We start from the raw sequence: 18182 nt of genomic DNA, 5'->3' as shown, positions 1-18182 counted from the left end.
ACTCACAACCTCATTACTGTAGATGAAATACTAAGACCACTCTTCCACCGTGGTTACACCATTCAAGATAACAGTCTAAAGGAAGACTTGTCAATTAAACCATACACATAATTTTTTCCAAGTGCAATACCCATTGCTGCTATCACTGAATGATAAACGCAGAGAAGCAGCTTATACCAGCTTTAGTCTTTAGTTTGACCTTCTGAATTTGAGATGAGCACTCTACCACAAAATCATCAAGGTGGTTTTGGAACTGACCATTAAATAAAAAACAATTGTGTATATATTCTTTTTTTTTTTATGTTCTACTAATACATAATATCCATTTTTCTCCATATTGTGAAATATTTAGAATCTGTCTTACAAAGACAATGTCTGATTTATTTACAGTGAGTTACAAAAATTTCTAAAAAGCAATGTTGATGTATTTAATACATGATTTATGAATTGTGGCGTGAATGTATGAATAACTTATATCAAATGCCAAGGCTTTGAATAAATTTTACCTACTAATCCATTATTTTCCCAATTCATGTTAAAATTTATGAAGGAGGATTTTCAAATTGCACTTTAAGAGGTTTCTGCTCAAAAGGAGATTTCATATTTAAGTTAAGACGTACCATTTATCATGATCACTGTCAAAATTAAATTAACTGCTAACTGACATTGTAATCTGTTAGAGACATTTAAATGATAAAATTAAATCCTTTATCAATCAGAAATAGGAATACACATTTTGTAAAAAAATATCACATAAAAATCTTTACTTTTAAAAAAGTTTCGAAACATTAAAAGTAAAGATTAAGTTTACCAAAGCTACAATTTCAATTATAGCTGAATTTGTTTAAATAAAGAATAAAACAAATAACAGAAGCATAAAAAGAATTTCTTATAACAGTAACATTTGTAAAGTAACAAAGTGGAACACATCTGGAAAAATTAGTATGGTTTAGTATAATTTAATTTTGGAGAGGAAATTAAGACAAATTAGCTCCCCTTATAATAATTTTGAAGGTCATAGCAAAAAAGTTAGACATGAATCAACATAGTTATTTAGGGTAAAAGTCATCAGTTGTTTAAGTTAATCAATTTTAATCAGAGTATGAATGCTTTTAGTCTTACATAAGAAAATAAAGAAGAGAGTTCTTTTTTGGCCTAGTAAACAGTATAAGCCTTAATTGAAAATATTTAAGAAAGTTCAAATTCATACTAGCAAGAGAATACTATTTATTAACAGGTATATGACCTTGTCTTCAATCTTTTTTAATCATTTTTTTGTTGGAGAAAATGTTTTTGCATAATGCTATAGATACTAAGTATCTATCAATCTTATTGACAACTTATCTTGTAGGTAAGGTTATAAATCTGTACATAAGGATGCTCCAAAATAAAACCAAATAATCAAACAGACCTAAATATGGCAACAGTGAATAAATAAGGCATTTGTTTCTTAACTACCAAAGAATGAAATATAACAAAATGACACTAAAACATACTAACAATATATAAAATATAACTCATAACAGCTGCAGTAAATAATAAAGTGGTGCAATAACAACTCTTATAAATAACAACGGTGAATAGATTAATAAGTAAAAAATCACAGACAACATGAAAAGGACGGATTATATCTTTGTTTAGAAAGCACTATTTCTTTACACTCATTTTTTACATGTCGTGATTGACAGGTAATAATTAAATATTAAAAAGCACTTTTTGAGATATAAATCTTTGAGGCACTATTTTTAAAACTTAATGGCAGCATACACCTAAATGAAAGATCATCTAGTCATTTGCTATATATATAGTCATTATCAAATAAAATCAAAATCAAGAAAGATAAAGCCCTGTTATAATAAAACAAATATTAATTTCTCAAAACATCGAAATATCAAAATAGAAAAAGAGCTTAAGTTTTTATATATTATCAATGATGTCGAAAGAAATAATAATGAATAAACTCTGTTGAATGCATAATTTTCTAAAAATAGAAATCTTTTGCAAATCTCTGTTTTCCCATGGCAAGCTTATCTACATGTATCACAATTATTTACATCATAAATCAATGTGCTTTATTAAAGCATAAATATGTTGGCACATCACTACCTAAAACTCTAAATCCATTTAGCAAATATTTTCCAGATAAATAATCTACAATTAAAGTCATATGACATTTCATTCATAGCGGAATTGTTTTTTACCAACTTAGCACAGTCTGTGTCCTCGTGCATGATATCTGGACAGATAAGAATGGCCAAAGCTGTGACCTTTCAACAGGGATAAGCAATATTGATTGGTCAAATATGTAAAGTCTCATAGTTAGATGGGGGAGGAGGGGTATACAAATTACTTGCACCATTCTATAAAATTATTTGAAAACTTGCATATCATGCCTTACTAGTGCCATTTAACAGTGCTACTCTAAGTGAGCAAAAACAAATCCAGTAATTATTTTCCACACAATAGGCCTGACTTAAAGGGGCACTAGCTGCCAAATTCATGTTCACTGATTTGACTCAAATTCTCATATTTTATTTATAACAATGTAAAACATTTTTCGAAACTATCAAAAATATCAAATAAACAATTTACAGGACATGGTCTCAATAAGATGTTGCATTGTTTCGTGTGATATTTAGCCAAGACTTCATCTAATTAACTATCCAGTTGACCTTCTATGACCATATAAGCGATGTAAACATAAACACAGATATAAATAGATTAAGCAACTTGCCCAATTGGATTTTTATAGGTCTGTTAAATTTGGTATTATAGATTAAAAAATTTATGTTTATTGTCGTTTTTACTTTTATAAGAATGATTTTGTGTGGATCGAATCAGTTAATCAAATTATTTACCTTTGTTTCACTTTCAATGTTGACATTCTTTTCCTTTAAATACCTGTACACGGACAATGCATGCGTTATTCTTTCACTTTCTACAGGGTTAAATTGGAGTTCACATGAATATGGATTTAATGAGGTAGAATTATTCCCTTGCAAGTGAATAACTCATTATCAATGTTTATTAGCTTAATTTGACAAAATAGAACCATTTTAGCTGATAAAAGCAAATTATTATTTCACCTTTTCAATTCCATTAATGATTGAACAAAAAAAATCATACTTTTGATTTTTTATATATCTCGTAGCTAGTGCCCCTTTAACCAAAACTTACAGTGTCAGGTTAAAGGAAACGACTCAATACATAAAACAGAGGAATATTGCAAAAATTAACAATGGCACTACAAGAATAAATAAACAATAGCAAAAGAGTATTATAGTATAATAAAGGACACTTCTATACCCAAGAAATCTTCAAGACAATAATCACTCTATAAGTGGTATTATACCAAGTACAACCCACAACATCTTTAAATTTTCACTTAATAAGATATGACAAAAACTGCACTTTTGTTTTTATAACTTATTTAAACATTGGCAGAAATCTTAACCAAGCCCTGATGTTTTTCTAACATATTTAAAAAAATCTTTCATAAAATACCTTAAATCATGATTTTTTTCAGTGATAATAATTTAAACAACCTGAGTGAAGTTAATTAAAAAATCTAAAGTATACAATATGGAACATGTATTCCGATACAGGACAACATCTTCCCATCCAGAAAATGTCTTTATCACTATAAATTCTTTTCATGTAGATATCATATTATGTAATAGGGTTCAGCAGCATTTCTTTATAAAAATATAGTATATATCACAGACATAAGAAAGATATAAGAATGTTATGCGACAGCCATTGGTGTACGTGCCGACATGGGTAATTTCTGTATCGTTGACATGACAGGTACGTTATGCCTTTCACACATGATCACTCTGTTAGCTGGTAATTGTGGATCATGGCATGGACAAAGTGGCATTTGTTTTTTGGTATAATCAGTTCTGTACATTGTACCATCTTCAAATCTAGCATTGCTCTGGAATGCTGTGTTATCTGGACGGAATGACTGGGTAGGATGAACACCATGAGGTACATAGTGAGCCTTGTATGTGGGCATGCCTTCAAATGGAGCATTATTAGGTTGATATTCATCTCTTTGGTGTGGTTGATTTTTTTGTAATGCCCATTTCTTATAATCTTGAGAATAATTAGTAGTACCATCAAAAGGAGCATTTCTTGCTTTGCCAGCAGATGTTGGTCTCATTGCCAGATTTTTTGTTAATGGTAGTTGTTTGTATGTAGCATTATGAGTTGTTTGTGTGTACATTTCACCTTCAGGTTTTTGGTATGCGTCATGTTGATGCACATATGGTCTATCCATTGGCCACTTGATATAATCTTTACGATTGGTTGTTGTATCTTCCAATGGTTGTCCAGATGAGAAAGCAGCATTATCAGGTTTAAAGCTTCTGGTTGGTTGTCCATGTTGACCTTTGTAGTCTCGTCTAAAGGTTGTAAGGTCATCCAGAGGTGCTGATGATGGTTTGTATCCCTCTTGTTGATGAAGGTGTTTGGCGGGGAGAGCATGTTTCTTGTATTCAGCACGATAATCTGTCATGTCAGCAAAAGGTTGGTCTGATCCGATAGCAGCTTCCATTGGTCTTAATGGTTCACGTTTGGCCTGGTTATATTTACGGAAATCATGATGCATGGTACTCTCCCCTCCAAATGGTTGTGTTGGAGCCTGATAGGAATCTCTTAAGCCATAAGGTTCTTGTCTGCTGGTTTCCCATTTTTTGTAGTCAGCTTATAAAATAGAAGATGATATTTTTTTCACATTTTATGAAAGATATAAATTTATCAGATTTATGCCATTACAAAAAAACATGTTGTTAGACCCTTCTAAATGCAAAACCCAGAGTTCAGAAAGTAAACCTCACTATCTATACTATTAAACGAGAAGACCTAATTTTGGGTGTCGCTTCTCTTCTTTCCACAATAAATTAATCAACACGCCTCTGTGTCCTATAGGTACAGTGCATAGTCGCATTTGTCATCCATTCATATGATTATTCAGATTGAGTTACTTTGGGAGAAAAACGAGAAAAAGGGCATCCGGATATTGTCCCGTCATTGGACCAAATTTTAAGTCAGATTATACTTCCGGTTTGCATTTTTCTGTATACTTTGAACATACGAATAAAGTGTATTTTCAGAATTCTATCTGCTATCATTTTCAAGTTTACTGTCCATGGTGGTCAGAGTTTATTAAATAGAGAGGGTCTGTATACTATATCAATGACCACCATGGATCGATTAGAAACTTAGAATTGAAAGTATTTAAATACACTTTATTTATATAGTGAATGTTCATAATATACATATAAGCGCTAAAATTATTCATGTGCACTTTTGATACCTTTTCTGAAATTCTCCAGTCATTAAATCTTTTACAAAATTCATTGATTACAAAAAAAAGAAGATGTGGTATGATTGCCATGTTGACAACTCTCCACAAGAGACCAAAATGACACAGAAATTCAAAACTATAGGTCATCGTACGGCCTTCAACAACGAGCAAAGACCATACCGCATACTCCGCTTTAAAAGGCACCGAAATGACAATGTAAAACAATTCAAACGAGAAAACTAGCGGCCTTAAATATGCACAAAACATGAACGAAAAACAAGTATGTAACACATAAACAAACGGCAACCACTGAAGTACAGGCTCCTTACTTAAATGTTCATAACATACTAAATGTATATTCATATTGAAAATAAAGGAGGAGGGATTAAAAAAAATATTTTCCTGTCCGCAATAACTTACGATTTATGATACTTTTACTGAAATTCTCCAGTCATTCAATATTTCACAAAATTCTTCCAACAACACTTTACATACTTTAAACTACGCTCTGAATGCCCGCGATTTCGCAGGTGTGTTCTAGTATAGTATATTTCAAATCAATAACTTTTAATAATATCTATCATTTATGTTCTTTGCAAATTGTATTGTTTTATCTTGCTGTTTTCACATTTGAATTGTTTCATAATAATCATGTTCATGCCTTTTATAACAGACTTTTGGGTATGGGTTTTTCTAATTGTTGAAGGCCATACAGTTACCTATAATTACTTATATCCACTTCATTTAAACTCTGGTAAATATAGTTGCCTCATTGGTAATTATATAACACATCTCCTGATTCTTATAATATATTGGGTTTTTTTTATTACTTATCTGAATATAAATATGTACCTCTATATGTAGGTTCTCCTTCAAATCTTCCTCCTGGTAGTCTCTGTCCGTCATGTTTTATAGCATGCACTCTTTCTGGGTGCTTTTCTGAAAATACAAATATAGAATTTAGTTTTTAGTAGTGTTCACAGTTATGTTAGTCTTCCTGAAGAGAAATCATGTAAAAAAATGCAAATTTATTTAAATCTAACACAGAATAAGGACTGTCAGTAGATACAAAAGTTTATATTCAACCAAAATCCTCCTCCACCCAAATACACAAAATCTCAGTTAATTTACATTATACCTTATTTATACCTATTTTACAGGTCTATAGATGATAGAGTATACTGGTTTTACACAATACATAATTATTACTTTACTTTATTGAATAATGCTTCCCTTTACTAGATTAAAGAGTTTTTTTTAACCATAATTTAAATCAAATACATATATTGTTTTTACTGTTTTCTATCCTTTAAAAGAAATTAAAACAGTAGGATATTATCAATAGCAACTTTTTATAATATTTTATTATATCATTTTGAGTTATCTCCCCTTTTCACCAATAGCAACATCATCAATATATCAATATTTACCCAAATCTGATCAACAAAGTAACATTGTTAAGTGCAAGTTAGTCTTTTCCATTCAGACATTTAAATTTATAAATCAGTTCAAATTTGTTGTGTCAATATAAATCCATATATCATTTATCAAAAAATCATGAAGTGTATACGGAAAAAGAGAAGTTCAAATATTAACAACAATGATCTTAAGAAAACGTTGAGTAAATCAATTCTAGTGGAATTTCTTTGTACCTTTTATCATTAGTCTATGATCAGCATTGAAGAGTTTGACCTCGGACATTGATAACTACTTGTCATATTTTACAAATGAACAAAAGTCATACTCGATATACAGTTCAATGAAAATTAATGAGGAATATTCAATCTTCAAAATTCTGTCATATCTCAATATCTATGTAGAAATATCCACTGACTACACCAGGAGAGATTTTTACAATAATTTAAGCTAACAAGTAAATATATTAAAGGAAAGGCTTTATTTTGCATGATCCAAGAACAAACACAGATACAAAATTAACAATTTAATTTGAATCTAAGGAAACAATTGAGAACAAATTGCAATTTCAAGACAAGTTTACATAGTCTCTTGATGTTTTACAACATACCCTTGTTGTTTGCAATTTGGATAAAGGGAACTGAAAAAGTGACTAGATCTTATATTTAGAAATTATAATTTGCTACTATTAACTCCTTATGGACATAACTTTAAAAGAAAGACCCTATAATGAAGTTTTCCACTTACGATGGGCTGTGAGGTAGAAATGGTCAGAACAACATTTACAACATATCAATTGTAAAGGAATATGTTAAACTTATCTTTTAAGACTATATAGTTTATATCTAACTAGAGGACCTTTAATTCAGTTTTTCTTTTAAATTTGAAAATTCACAGAATATCACAAATCACATATCACCATCTTACATATTTTAAAATTGTCAAACCAACTTAAGGTATAAGAAAAATTATGGAACAAAAGACTTGCAGCACTAAAGAGTTATTTCAACAACAAGGGCAATCAAAGAATTTAGTGTTTAATACGGTTTCTCAACATGCTCAAAGGAGTGGGCTCATGATTATGTGTATTTATTGAATAATCCATGAAAAAGAAAATAATTTCAACCAAAGCTGCAATGCTTTATCAATTCAGTATTAAAAAAATCTGCATATATCTCAGAAAATTATGTAATTATTTGATTCAAAGGCCAATTTCATACCAACTTCTTGGCTTAAAACTAAAAAAAATATCATGTTATCTAGACATTAAAATTTGAATTTAAACCTGTAATCATTGTAATTTAAGGAACATGAAATTTCTCAGTAAGGTATTCAGCTTGTAACAAAAACTTTGCCTAAGTAAAAGTTTAAACAATATATAATGTATCAAGATTAAGTTATAATAGTGGCTGTTGACAAAGACATACATGTTTATTGAACTTAAAAACAATGTCTATACTAATATCCCTGTTTCTTGCACGTTCTCACGATATCTTTCTTGTTAACATTAAGATTGTTGTAGCGGGTTGAAGTATTTTCCTGTCTTAATAGCACTTAAGGAAAAAAAATACTTGATGTTACTAGGATATATAACACAACAGATCGTGAAATCAATTCTTCTTACTTTGGCCCAGATTACAAGCATTGATGTTTTAATTTATAAGGATACCTGATTCCTATTTTATTGATTGCACTGTAGGATTTCATCAAACATTCATATTAAAATTTTAAAATCATTTGAAAATGAGCATATCAGTAAAAAAACATATTTTCATTTTATATAACAATGATTTGTCAAAGCAATAGAAACTGAAGCGTAATATTAAAGAACTTGATATTAAAATGATAAAAAAAATGATGGTTTTAATATAAAATATGAATTAAAATTCTTTAAATTTTTAATAACCATAACAAAATACAGCTACTAAAGAGAAACATCATATCAATTGAAATAAAATCCCAGCAATATCAAAACCAGTTTATTGATAAAGACAAAAGTGCAAAACATAATATTATTGTCACAAACAATTATATACATCTAACTAGCAATGGTCATGTGTTAAGAGAAAGACATGTGAATGATTGACAATTCCTTATTGTCCCAAACTTTGTATTGTTTCAATTTACATGTATACCGTAATACAGTTTCTTTTCATGAGAAAAAATCAGAACAGTGAAAACACGAATATTTAAAATAATAATCATATATTTTGGGGAAAAATAAAGATTATTGGAACAGAGCCATTAAACCAACCTACATTTCTTGTACTGATGAAAACTTCCAGGTTTGTAAGTTAGACAATACATACACTCAGAAACCTCTTATATATCAAACATCATTCATAATGAGGATAATTACTAATTATTTGCTTATTGGCTTGTGTGCAATTACATTTTGTTTGCTTGTCTCAATAGATGCTGCAATTACTAAAGATTCAGGTCTTAAGGGAGACAAAAATAATTAGAAAACTCTTCTGTATCAGTTTTATAATAAAACTATCTCAATTTTATAATATTTCGTTGTGCAAGACTAAGCAACTTTTCTGTAATTAAATCCTAAAACATTGCTTAATCCAAGTTACTTAAAGATTATTAAAGTGTTACTGATACTACATTTGCACGAAAGCAGTTTTTTTTATATATACTACATTTGCATGAAAGCATTTTTTTTACATACTACATTTGCATGAAAGCATTTTTTTTTTTTATATATATCAATCAAAATCCAAACATTTGACAAAGAAATAGTTGAGTGTTTCAATTTGGAATAAAATTTGTTGGGATCTCTTGTTTTCCAGTAATGTTTTTTTTTATTTTGTTGGACACAAATTTAAAAGCATTGAAATCCTCAAAGTGTTTTAATTTTAATTATAGTAAAAATGAAAAATTTGAATGTATTTAGGATTAAACCTAAAATTGACAATGAACTTTGTAGTTGGAAGAAGTAAAATAAAAACAGACAGACTTAATGACAGATATATTTAAAAGCATAAAACTAAGGAAACAGTAACAGATTTTTCAGTTTTAAAAGTTAGAACCAACCAACCTGTATATTCTTTCTTGTAAGACGTCATGCCATCCATATTTCCTTCTGGTCTTTTATATTGCTCAGCCTGTCTAACATACGGCTTCTCAATAGGATGTGGCACATAATCTTGTCTGTAAAGGAAAGGATTAATAATGAGATAAACTAGAGGCTCTAAAGAGCCTGTGTCACTCACCTTGGTCTATGTGCATATTAAACAAAGGACACAGATGGATTCATGACAAAATTGTGTTTTGCTGATAGTGATGTGTTTGTAGATCTTACTTTACTGAACATTCTTGGTACTTAGAATTTTCTCTATCTATAATAAACTTGGACCTTTAGATACAGTGAAAAATATTTTGTAAAAATTTACAAAAATTTACCAAATTAGTGAAAATTGTTAAAAATTGAAGAAAATGGGCAACAACTCCTTAAGGGGTCAACTGACGATTTTGGTCATGTTGACTTATTTCTAGATCTTATTTAGCTGAACATTATTGCTGTTTACAAGTTATCTCTATCTATAACAATATTCAAGATAATAACCAAAAACAGCAAAATTTCCTTAAAATTACTAATTCAGGGGCAGCAACCCAACAACAGGTTATCCTATTTATCTGAAAATTTCAAGGCAGATAGATCTTGACCTGTTACACCATTTTACCCCGTCAGATTTGCTCTAAATGCTTTGGTTTTTGAGTTATAAGCCCAAAACTGCATTTTACCCCCTATGTTCTATTTTTAGCCATGGCGGCCATCTTGGATGGTTGGCCGGGTCACTGGACACATTTTTTAAACTAGATACCCCAATGATGATTTTGGCCAAGTTTGGTGTAATTTGGCCAAGTAGTTTCAGAGGAGAAGATGTAAAAGATTACTAAGATTTACGAAAAATGGTTAAAAATTGACTATTAAGGGCAATAACTCCTAAAGGGGTCAACTGACCATTTCGGTCATGTTGACTTATTTGTAAATCTTTTTTTGCTGAACATTATTGCTGTTTACAGTTTATCTCTATCTATAATAATATTCAAGATAATAACCAAAAACAGCAAAATTTCATTAAAATTACTTATTCTGGGGCAGCAACCCAAAACTGGGTTGTCCAATTCATCTGAAAATTTCAGGGCAGGTAAATCTTGACCTGATAAACAAATTTACCTCATGTCAGATTTACTCTAAATGCTTTGGTTTTTGAGTTATAAGCCAAAAACTGCATTTTACCCAAGGTTCTATTTTTAGCCATGGCGGCCATCTTGATTGGATGGCTGGGTCACTGGACACATTTTTCAAACTACATACCCTAAAGATGGTTGTGGCCAAGTTTAGATTGATTGGCCAAGTAGTTTCAGAGGAGAAGATTTTTGTAAAAGATTACTAAGATTTACGAAAAATGGTTAAAAATTGACTATAAAGGGCAATAACTCCTAAAGGGGTCAACTGACCATTTCGGTCATGTTGACTTATTTGTAAATATTACTTTGCTGAACATTATTGCTGTTTACAGTTTATCTCTATCTATAATAATATTCAAGATAATAACCAAAAACAGCAAAATTTCCTTAAAATTACTAATTCAGGGGCAGCAACCCAACAACAGGTTATCTGATTTATCTGAAAATTTCAGGGCAGATAGATCTGGACCTGTTACACAAGTTTACCCCTTGTCAGATTTGCTCTAAATGCTTTGGTTTTTGAGTTATAAGCCAAAAACTGCATTTTACCCCTATGTTCTATTTTTAGCCATGGCGGCCATCTTGGATGGTTGGCCGGGTCACCGGACACATTTTTTAAACTAGATACCCCAATGATGATTTTGGCCAAGTTTGGTGTAATTTGGCCGAGTAGTTTCAGAGGAGAAGATTTTTGTAAAAGTTAACGACGCCGGACGACGATGGGAAAAGCTCACTTGGCCCTTTGGGCCAGGTGAGCTAAAAAGGGGGAGGGTTGAGTACTCAATATACTATTCATATCCTCCCATTAGTTTATATGTATGTCCAACATACATAGTTTCAACAGTAGATTGTTCTATCTCTTTATGAATTTTGTTCTTAAGAATTTTGTATTGAAGTTGTCATTGTATATTTGGTCAGCCTATTAAGAGGGGGGGTCAGAGGGGTCCTGAGGTCCAGAATTAAAAAAAAATAAAATCTGGATATCCTGAAAATGGAAACTGTGCTATAAACAATCAGATAATATCTGTTCCTTTTAGAACAAGTATTCTGTACCTATTCTGTAATGAACAAAATTTGTAACCATGTCAAATCTTTTGTCATTCCTACAAGAGAAATATAATATAAATTTAACTAAATGTCTCTGTTTCTACTGAATTAATAAACAACTTGACCAGGCTCTTTGTGATTAAGAGCTATCCATATACTCAGAGTTCATTATTATTCATTAGGAACCAATTGTCCTGGATTTGTAGGTTTCTTGGTGAAAATTTCTCATAGGAAAGGATTTTATGAAAAGTTTTCAACTTTTGGCAAAACCACAAAATCAAGTATCCAAGAATATTTATATTTTTCATTCCATGAAAATTGGTACCCACTCTTTTTCATTCCATGAAAATTGTTATTCACTCAATTAATTGAAAAGCAGTCTAGAAGCATTGCTATAAGTATAAAATTATATTGGTGCCAAATCTTGATAACTATAGTGTTATGATGCTTTGTAAACACTTTTTTTAAAAATTCTTTGGCTGTCAATAAAGGGGTCTGAATTCAGCATCATCAAACATTTCCACTGCACTATCATTTTCTATGTTCTATTGACCATGAAAATGTGGGAAAATCTCTAATTTGGCATTAAAATTAGAAAGATCATATCATAGGGAACATGTGTACTAAGTTTCAAGTTGATTGGACTTAAACTTCATCAAAAACTACCTTGATCAAAACCTTTAACCTGAAGCGGGACAGACGGACGAACAGATGGACAAACGAATGGACTGACAAACGAACAGACGGACAAACAAACAGACAGATGGACGAACAGAAGCACAGACCAGAAAACATAATGCCCATAAATGGGGCATAAAAACTATATGTATTATATCAAAGAAGATGGCAGAACACAATGCATCACTCAATGAGAGGACAATCAAATAACAGAGAAAGATTTAACCCAAATTAGAGATCAAGAGGTCCTTAAACAGCCTTCAATAATAATAAACAGGGATCAAAACAATACGTCTATTTCAAAGCTCTATAGTGTCTACCTATAAAATTAAATTGTTCTAAATAAATGGGAATTAATTAAAACCTTGCCACCAACTCCAAGTTCTTATAACTTTGAAGAACTTATAGCTGCCTCAAAAAAGAATTTTCTGAATGATTGTTCAAACGTTTATCTTATGTCATAAAAATAGTCAGATGAACAATTTTATTGATATAGGAGGAAGTTGCAAGTGGTCAATTTAAAAAGGAATAAACAAAGCCAGATAATAAAAGCAGCTTGTAGGGAAAAAAATAACAAACAAGGTATGTTAAGCAAATTAGTTTTTCTCATGAGCATTGTCTTTTCTGACATAAAGGTATAGCTAGTCCTAGATCTCTTGAATGCTGATATATATTGTCTGGAATGATGACAGATAATCAATAAAGTATCAAAACAAAGAAGAATGTACAAAAAAATCAAAATAATTGAAAAACTACAAAATAAAAATGAAATCTACATTTACAATAGGAGTCAAGTCAAGCAAATGTATCCGGAATAAACTACATAGATCAACAGGTACAATGTATAATGGGTCTCATTGGGGTCTATAAGCAATGATGCTGGATTGACTTATTTTTTTGTAAGCTTGACTCAACAAAGTCAAATTATTGTGCATGAAAACAGGAAACAAAGTCGGCTGTCACATGAAATTAAAAGCATTATTATTACAATAATAAGTGGGATATAGGAATCAGACTAAACAGTCATCAAGACCCCTCCCTACGAGACCCTCTATCCAAAAAGACATTTGAACTGGATAAAAGAATTTTATCTGGTAAAAATATGACATTACAAGAGTTTAAACTGTCTCATCCTTTAATCATTTTTAATGGCATACTTTAAAATACATCACTTTTCCATGTGAGATGTTGTGTAACTGTATTCTGTAAGCTAGCACATAATTAAATTTTTTTTCCTAAAGATCTTTTCAAATTTCAAAAATGTAATGACTTTAAATGTAGCCAAAAATCTATACTGTATATAAATGTTATTGTTTAAATCAAAACTTGTATAATTGACTTCTACAAATTTTATTTAAATATTTTACTTAGTAATTTGCAGCCTTAAAGTTTTACATTTAATTGCCTTATTTATTTCAAAATTGTAGTTACATTTAATAGTATGGTAGACCGGATCTGACATAGATATAAAGGACTATTCTGAATAGCATGATTTGTCCAACTGAACGAAGAAACATTCTTCATGTACATCAGTAAATAAAACATTGACTTGAGTAACTTTTTTTAATAATGCAAATACAAAACTTAATAAGAAGAAACAAGTTGATGATGATACCTTCCCTGCTTGGCAAGGACTGTAAAATCAGGAAACAAATACATTACCATTCAGTCTTTAAAAACAGTAATAGTGAATAGATCATACTTATCCTTTTATGGTATAAATTTTGAAACATGGAACAGTTTTATCATACTTACCATGCATCTAGATTTGTCATACAACTTATTTTCATGAATAAATACCAAAATGTACCATAATCGTGATATTTTTATGCCCAAAGTAAACTAAAGCCATAATCTAGTTTTTTTTTTTGCAAGATCTAGGATTTTATAACAAAACTTAACCATGAAATTACTAAGCTTAGTTTTCAACTTTCATAAAAAGAAGAAAAAAATACAACCAGTCTAGAACATGAGGAACAAAGACAAAATTAACATGAAGTAGACATGTTTTCTATATCTTTCATGAATTTATCTTTTTATTTCTTACAAATAGGGACCTACAACATTGTACTAACCCTCGCCTAGGACTTTTACCAATTACAGGAACTGCTTTATCATAGGCAACTTTATCATAAACCATCCATTTAGCAGCCTCTTGACGTTTATTTTCCCTGTCACGAATCCTAGTGACACTTTCCTCATCAAGTTTTGTATAAAATTCATGATCTCGAGGCGAATTTTGTGCCATATCTTCCTGTGTATATCCAATATTATTTTGCCTACTAACAGGCATTGCTCTATCATCACCTCTTTTATCATAAATCATCCATTTAGCATCCTCTTTACGTCGACTTTCACGGTCATCTATTCTCTGAATATTTTGTTCATCCAGTTTTGTAAAGAATTCTGGATCATGCTGCCTTACATTTGTATCCCTGGGAGTATTTCTTGGAGTCATTGCCTCCTTACTGTGTCCAGGGATACCCCCGTCTTTATCCAACAGAATATAAGCCATGTTCACTGATGTGGGTATTCCAAGATAATGTCTTCTTAATTGATTTTTCACCTTTTATATCATGTGAGCTTAAATAGGCATGTTTACATTATAGATGGGGTATATAAATTCCTAAAACTTGTATGGACGGCTAGTCCCCCGAATTAAATACCAAATAATAAGTTGCTTTCAAGGGTGTGAACTATAATTACAGAGTATGAGGGTAAATATCTATTGGCTTAAGTAGATTTTTATACATTGTTATCAAATAGAGGTACGATTTCTCTAATATATTCATAAGACCCTTTAATACATGGTTATCAATAGTTTTTGATAACGGTTACCCTAAATGAGCCTTCATGTTGATGCATTTCGATATTGAATTTTTATTGGTACCCTGTAGCTTAACCGAGTTTAAGTTTAAAATTATGTATGCAAGCAGATAGGCTCAATAAATCACCATGGCTCTGGCCGACTGTTTATTATTTTTAATACTTGATTTGACAAATTGAGATTTTATTGTATGAATTATACTGAAAATTTGCGCTATGAATACATATTATTTAATTATAAAATGAGATCAGGGATATCAGAGCATTCATAGAACTTATCACCGTGAGTTAAAACTAATCTACAGAATAATTAAAATCAAAACTGGCAAGTTTATTTATTAGCTTTCTGTCTTTTTTATGTTTTGTGTTAAAAAACTATTTACTTTCAACATTTCTGTCACCACAATCAGTAATTATAATCAAGAACCAAAAATAAACTTTAATGAAAAATCTTATTGATCTTTTTCATGCAAACTATTTTTTCTTCATTCAAATACAAAAGTTGTATTTTTGTTTACTGTTAGTAAAACTGGTACAGTATTACTATTTATTCTCAAATTAAAATCAAAATAAAAAGACCAAATAACTCATACCAAGGTTTCCTTTCCAAAAATGACATAACAGTAGATGTAACATGGTAATAATCGCATGATATACTGGTATATTTTAAGATGTTTTACATTTTCTTCAAAATAATTCCCATTTATGATGTAGCTATATAATATCACTTTTATTTTCTCAGTTTTTATGAAATTTAAGGGTGTGTACGTAACTGAAAAATCTTAAATTTGACTAAAAAGTGGAAAATTATTTTACATGTACATATTTTTACATGTACAATGTAGTATGAAAAAAACCCACATAAAATTGAATGAACAAACATTGAAACCAATGCCAATCAAAGGACACACATCTTACAGTCCATATTTTTTTTTTTTTTTTAAAGTTTTAAGTTAAAGGTCAGATTAAAGACCACAACGGCTTAAGACTGGCACTTTGAGGCAGAATTTTAGTAAATGGGGTCTAAAAATGCACAAAAAATAGTCTGATGAGTTATCCCCCTTTTCAGCATCTATACTATTAAACGAGAAGACCTCATTTTTGGTGTCGCTTCTCTTCTTTCCACAATAAATTAATCAACACGCCTCTGTGTCCTATAGGTACAGTGCATAGTCGCATTTGTCATCCATTCATATGATTATTCAGATTGAGTTATTTTAGGAGAAAAACGAGAAAAAAGGCATCCGGGTATTGTCCCGTCATTGTACGAAATTTTAAGTCAGATTAGACTTCCGGTTTGCGTTTTTCTGTTACTTTGAACATACATATACTACGAATAAAGTGTATTTTCAGAATTTTATCTGTTATCATTTTCAAGTTTACTATCCACGGCAGTCGCAGAGTTTATTAAATAGAGAGGGTCTGTATACTATATCACCATGGATCGATTAGTAAACTTAGAATTGAAACTTAAATACGCTTTAATATTTATATAGTAATGAATGTTCATAATATACAGATAAGCGCTAAAATTATTCATGTGAACTTTTGATACTTTTTCTGAAATTCTCCAGTCATTAAATCTTTTACAAAATTCATTGATTACAAAAAAAAAAAAGAAGATGTGGTATGATTGCCATGTTGAGACAACTCTCCACAAGAGACCAAAATGACACAGAAATTAACAATTATAGGTTACCGTACGGCCTTCAACAAAGAGCAAAGCCCATACCGCATACTCTGCTTCAAAAGGCCCCGAAATGACAATGTAAAACAATGCAAACGAGAAAACTAGCGGCCTTATTTATGTACAAAAAATGAACGAAAAACAAATATGTAACACATAAACAAACGACAACCACTGAATTACAGGCTCCCTACTTAAATAAATGTTCATAACATACTAAATGTATGTTCATATTGAAATTGATAGAAAACCAAAAATTGTGAACTTTGGAATTAAAGGTGGAGGGTAAAAAAAAAACATTTTCCTGTCCCCAATAACCTATGACTTATATATGATACTTTTGCTGAAATTCTCCAGTCATTCTGTATTTAACAAAATTCTTCCAACAACACTTTACATACTGATACTTTAAACTACGCTCTGAATGCCCGCGATTTCGCGGGTGTGTTCTAGTAACATATATATCAGGAAAGATCACTTTGGAACAATATTTAAAAACATTTCCGCAATTGAAAGTTTGTACCAAGAAGAACTCAATATTGAATTGCAACTTGACCTTTGAACTGGGAGTTTGTAAGTTATCAAGTCTCTCCTTCTCAGTTTGGTATAAAATTTGAAAATATGATTTAAAATATACCAACAAAACAATATTCCCACAAATGTCAGTCTTTTTATATCACCTTTAACATAGAATAATTTGCAAAAGCATCCTCTTTTACATGGACTTTTGTGTATGCAACTTACAATGTAGCTGACAAACGGGATTGAAAGGGCAAAGAAGATAGCCTTACTTTAACATGATCAATTGCAATCACAACAACCGGTATTTTTTTTTTGGTTAATACAACACTAAAATGTGTTGTATATGTATCATGTCTTGCATGCATACCCTAGTAATGTCTATTTCCCCCCCCCCCCCCCATGAACTCTTCTTATATCATGCATGTTCTGTGAGACATGTTACTTTTTGGTAGTATTTACAATTACTATATTTAAAATAATGTTGATATTTTG

The 18182-nt window shown here is 30.6% G+C and overlaps 1 protein-coding gene across 2 annotated transcripts in view; it reads right to left on the bottom strand.

The window, feature by feature from the left end:
* Positions 1-284: 284 nt before the first annotated feature.
* Positions 285-18182, bottom strand: part of LOC143071339 (stabilizer of axonemal microtubules 2-like) — a 29098-nt gene continuing 11200 nt past the window's right edge. Inside the window, exons 1-4 of one of the 2 annotated variants that reach the window (XM_076245583.1) lie at positions 14731-15460; positions 9774-9886; positions 6164-6250; positions 285-4707 (exon numbers count right to left, since the gene is read on the bottom strand). In XM_076245583.1, coding sequence (XP_076101698.1) covers positions 3746-4707; positions 6164-6250; positions 9774-9886; positions 14731-15170 — 1602 coding nt within the window. In that variant the 5' untranslated portion in view covers positions 15171-15460 and the 3' untranslated portion in view covers positions 285-3745. Of the gene's footprint in view, positions 4708-6163; positions 6251-9773; positions 9887-14730; positions 15461-18182 lie in introns of those variants that run through there. The other variant, XM_076245584.1, reaches the window with a different exon arrangement.

Source organism: Mytilus galloprovincialis, chromosome 4 (genome assembly GCF_965363235.1).
Source record: "Mytilus galloprovincialis chromosome 4, xbMytGall1.hap1.1, whole genome shotgun sequence".
NCBI lineage: Eukaryota > Metazoa > Mollusca > Bivalvia > Mytilida > Mytilidae > Mytilus > Mytilus galloprovincialis.
This window is presented reverse-complemented; position numbering and strand designations above follow the sequence as displayed.